Genomic DNA, 3,508 nt, shown 5'->3' on the forward strand with positions numbered 1-3,508 from the left:
TCACATGTCATATCAGTCCTCCGCGGCCATCGAGGCATCGCGGAGGGAAGAGGCCGAGGGGCTGCTTATCTGCGGAGACTACAGCGGAGCTGCCGTCGGGCCCCTGGCCGTGCCCAGTCTCTGTCTACAGACGTCTGGACCGGGGCTCCGGGCTTGTGCGCTGATGCTTTCTGCAGAGGAAGCAGCTCTCAGGCAGCTCTCTCCGGCCACGGATGGGAGACGCCCGGATAGATAAATAAATAAATGCGCCGTGTTTGATCTTTTCTGTCTCTCTCACAGCTTGAATCATTTCAGTCACACATACGTATCGCCCAAGGATCATATATGCCCCAATACTCCTTGGTGCTACGACGCAAAATGGTGCTAAAATATATTTATCTTCTACCCCTCCTCCTGACTCTTGCTTATGGACAGGCGAGTGTTGGGCTGGCTCCCTGCTTTTCCTCAGCCAAGATCACCCTGTCACCCTTCCTGGGAGAATGGTGCAACTTTCAGAACCATGCCCAGAGAAGCGAAATCTCCCCCGAGATCCCATCCCCTCCACGCACACACCCGCCAGCCTTCCCGGCCGACAGCTCAACCGAGGTGTGAAAAATCCCCCACTGAGGGTCGGAAACCTGCCAATGACAAGAGGGAGAATTGGAGGTAGCACTACAAACAGCCAGGGGAAATAAAACAAATAACGACTTAAATTCCTTCCAGGTTTAAAGAGAGAGGGAAGAGGGGAGCAAATAAAGAGGGAGAAGCGGGGACGGGGCTCTCGGCAGGCTCTGCGGATGTCCTGGGAGGATTCACTTTGTCTGCGGATAGAAGGGACGCTGGTGGCTTTGGTGGCGAATGGAGGGGGGTGGTTGTTGGTCATCCACATGCCACCCAAGATGTTATTCACTCCTAACAATTACCATTATCTGTCCCCACTTTTGGCTAATCAGACAGAATATGTAATGATGAAGCCTGTTTCCTGCTGTCTTTGGGAGGTAACGGGTTATTCTCTCATGGGGGTGGCGGGAGGGGGGGTTACACCTACTCCCATTAGGGCTTTAGCACTTGACTAATTCAGGTACTTAGCATCCTATAGACAGGGACGGTTTGAAAGCAGGCAGTGTTTTCAGTGGGGAGGACTGTTTATATAAACAGGACACCTCTGTAAACGACACTAATATTTGGGGTTAGGTGGCGATGGAAGGGAAGGTCCTCTTAAGCTGGGAGATTCCTCAGTAACTGGGAGCAGTCCTTTCCTCGCAAATTTTAAGGGAGGGAATTTGAGGTTTTGGGACGATATTTTTGGTGTGTGTGTGCACAACCTACCATGGCCACATCTGGCAGAATCAGTTTTACAGTGAGAAGCATTTTGGATTTACCAGAGCAGGATGCTAATAGCATAAAGCAAGCTTCTGACCATCACCACTCAGCGAACTACACCGGCTCGCCGTACCGAGGGTGGATAGAAGCAGACAGAAATCACTATCCCTGTGAGTATGAAACCGACAGGAATTCGCCATCTCCGCACAACTCTTTTATTTATTCCCCCTATTCCTTCGGGGAAGATGCGAAGAAGGGAATCGCCAGTGTGTGTAGCCTACAGGATAGGGGGGATGCAGGATGGGAATTTTATAGAATATTACTGAATTGCAGCAATGAAACAGCAGGAATATCCCGGCCATGAGCTTAAGAGAGAAAAGATTCATTTTCACACACACACGCGTACGTCTATCATGTCCCCACCTATTGCAGAAAGCAAAACCTCAGCCTGTGTCCGCCCGTCTCTCTGTGCTTATCGTTTAAGCTCGCTTCCCGGATTTGTTTGGGTTTTTTGTTGGTTTTCTTTTTTTTTTTTTTTTTTTTTTTGGTTGTTTTTTGTTATTGGGGTTTTTTTTTTTGGGGTTTTTGTGGTTTTTTTTTATTTTTTATTATTATTCTTAGCTTTTTTTCCCCGTTTCACTGTTGCAAGAAATCCTGCCTGTGTGTGCCGGCCGGATTCGGTCACTCCAAGCACCGCCAAAGGAAGCATAGCACATCCCTGAGCCTCGCCTCACTGTGCCTAGATCTACACATCTGCCACGGTGAAGGGCAGGCTCCGGCCCACAGCCCCGGCTCCATAGCGCATTGGTCTTGCCTTACACGCGTAAATGATGCCGCAGAAATAGGGCATTTAATATGTGTGCATGGGGGAAAACAGTCCTTTGGATGGATGCTGGAACCCTGCTAGGATAAGTTGAATATTAAGGTAATGGAGCGGCTGAAGAAAAGCGGTGATGAAAGGAAGGGGAAGCCCGGTATTACGCTTTAGCACCCAGCGAGCACAGATGCTACCGGCCCGCAAGCCGCTGGCGTCCGTGACCGTGAGGGGATCAGAGGCGGGCAGAGCCTCTCCCCGTGGGGTGAAAACCCAGCTCCGTCCTGTGGGCCAGATTGAATGTATTCGGGGGGGTTAGCTCACATCTCTTGTTGACTGTCGGGATTAATCCGGCCCAGTAAACAGCCAGGGCTCTCCCTGCAGGAGGTGCTTCGGCTCTCGACGGCCGCCGCCTCCCGGGTGGCTGCCGCAAGGCCCGGCCCCGGCCATCCCCTCTCTCTAACCCCCTCGCTGTCCTCAGCTTCCGACGAGAGCGGCCCGGAGCTGAGCTTGCCCGACTCCACCCAAAGGTCGCTCCCCGCCCGAGGCTCGGAGGCCGAAGAAAAGAAAAAGAAGCGGCGGGTGCTCTTCTCCAAGGCTCAGACCCTAGAGCTGGAGCGGCGGTTCCGGCAGCAACGGTACCTGTCGGCGCCGGAGCGGGAGCAGCTGGCTCGGCTGCTCAGCCTCACTCCAACCCAGGTGAAGATCTGGTTCCAAAACCACCGCTACAAGATGAAGAGGGCGAGGAGCGAGGGTCCCGGAAGCCCCCAGCAGCGCCCGCCCACCCTGCTGCGCCGGGTGGTGGTGCCGGTGCTGGTGCGGGACGGGGAGCCTTGCCGCGGCTGCCAAGCCAGCCCCCCGCCGTCCGCAGCCCGCCCCAAGCAGGGCTGCGCCCTGCCGGGCTGCAGCGCCCAGGCTGCCCTCGCCCTGCCGGGCTACCGAGCCTGCCCGCCCGCAGCCGCTCTCAGCGTCTTCCCTGCTTACCAGCACTTAGCACACCCCGCCGTAGTCTCCTGGGGATGGTGACAGCGGCGCCTCGCCCTCCGGGGCCGGACTCATCCCACGGGCGCGGGGAAGCCCGCCCCAGCCCCGGGCGCCTAGCGTGAGGAAGCCACCGGGGCACCGTGGCTGCCGGGCTCTGGCGGACCGAGCGGCAGAGTGTTCCGGGGCGGAGGCGCTGCCGGCAGGGACGGACTCGCCTGGGCAGCTTCCCCCAGCGTCGGTTCCACTGAAGGCGCGGACGCCGGGCGCGGCTCTGATTTTGTAAAACCTCTGCTCTTCCTGCTCCTTTACCTGAGATACCTTGTTAAAGACATAACAGTAACAATCCCAGCGACGTAGTTTATTTTAAAGTAGCTGCTTCTTCCAGTGACTAATAAAATGATTTTTTGG

General features: G+C 55.5%; 1 protein-coding gene across 1 annotated transcript; it reads left to right on the forward strand.

Annotated features, from left to right (window-relative positions):
- Window positions 1-1,309: 1,309 nt before the first annotated feature.
- NKX2-8 (NK2 homeobox 8) lies at window positions 1,310-3,142 on the forward strand. Its single transcript, XM_034062576.1, has 2 exons — window positions 1,310-1,472; window positions 2,598-3,142. Exons 1-2 carry the CDS (start codon window positions 1,310-1,312, stop codon window positions 3,140-3,142), a joined length of 708 nt encoding a protein of 235 aa, XP_033918467.1.
- Window positions 3,143-3,508: the final 366 nt, after the last annotated feature.

This window comes from Melopsittacus undulatus, chromosome 4 (assembly GCF_012275295.1).
Source record: "Melopsittacus undulatus isolate bMelUnd1 chromosome 4, bMelUnd1.mat.Z, whole genome shotgun sequence".
Lineage (NCBI taxonomy): Eukaryota > Metazoa > Chordata > Aves > Psittaciformes > Psittaculidae > Melopsittacus > Melopsittacus undulatus.

Coding starts and splice junctions, on each gene's coding strand:
- NKX2-8 (XM_034062576.1), top strand. CDS start 1,310: ATGGCCACATCTGGCAGAATCAGTTTTACAGTGAGAAGCATTTTGGAT. Junction 1,473..2,597: donor AGACAGAAATCACTATCCCT/GTGAGTATGAAA, acceptor CGCTGTCCTCAG/CTTCCGACGAGAGCGGCCCG.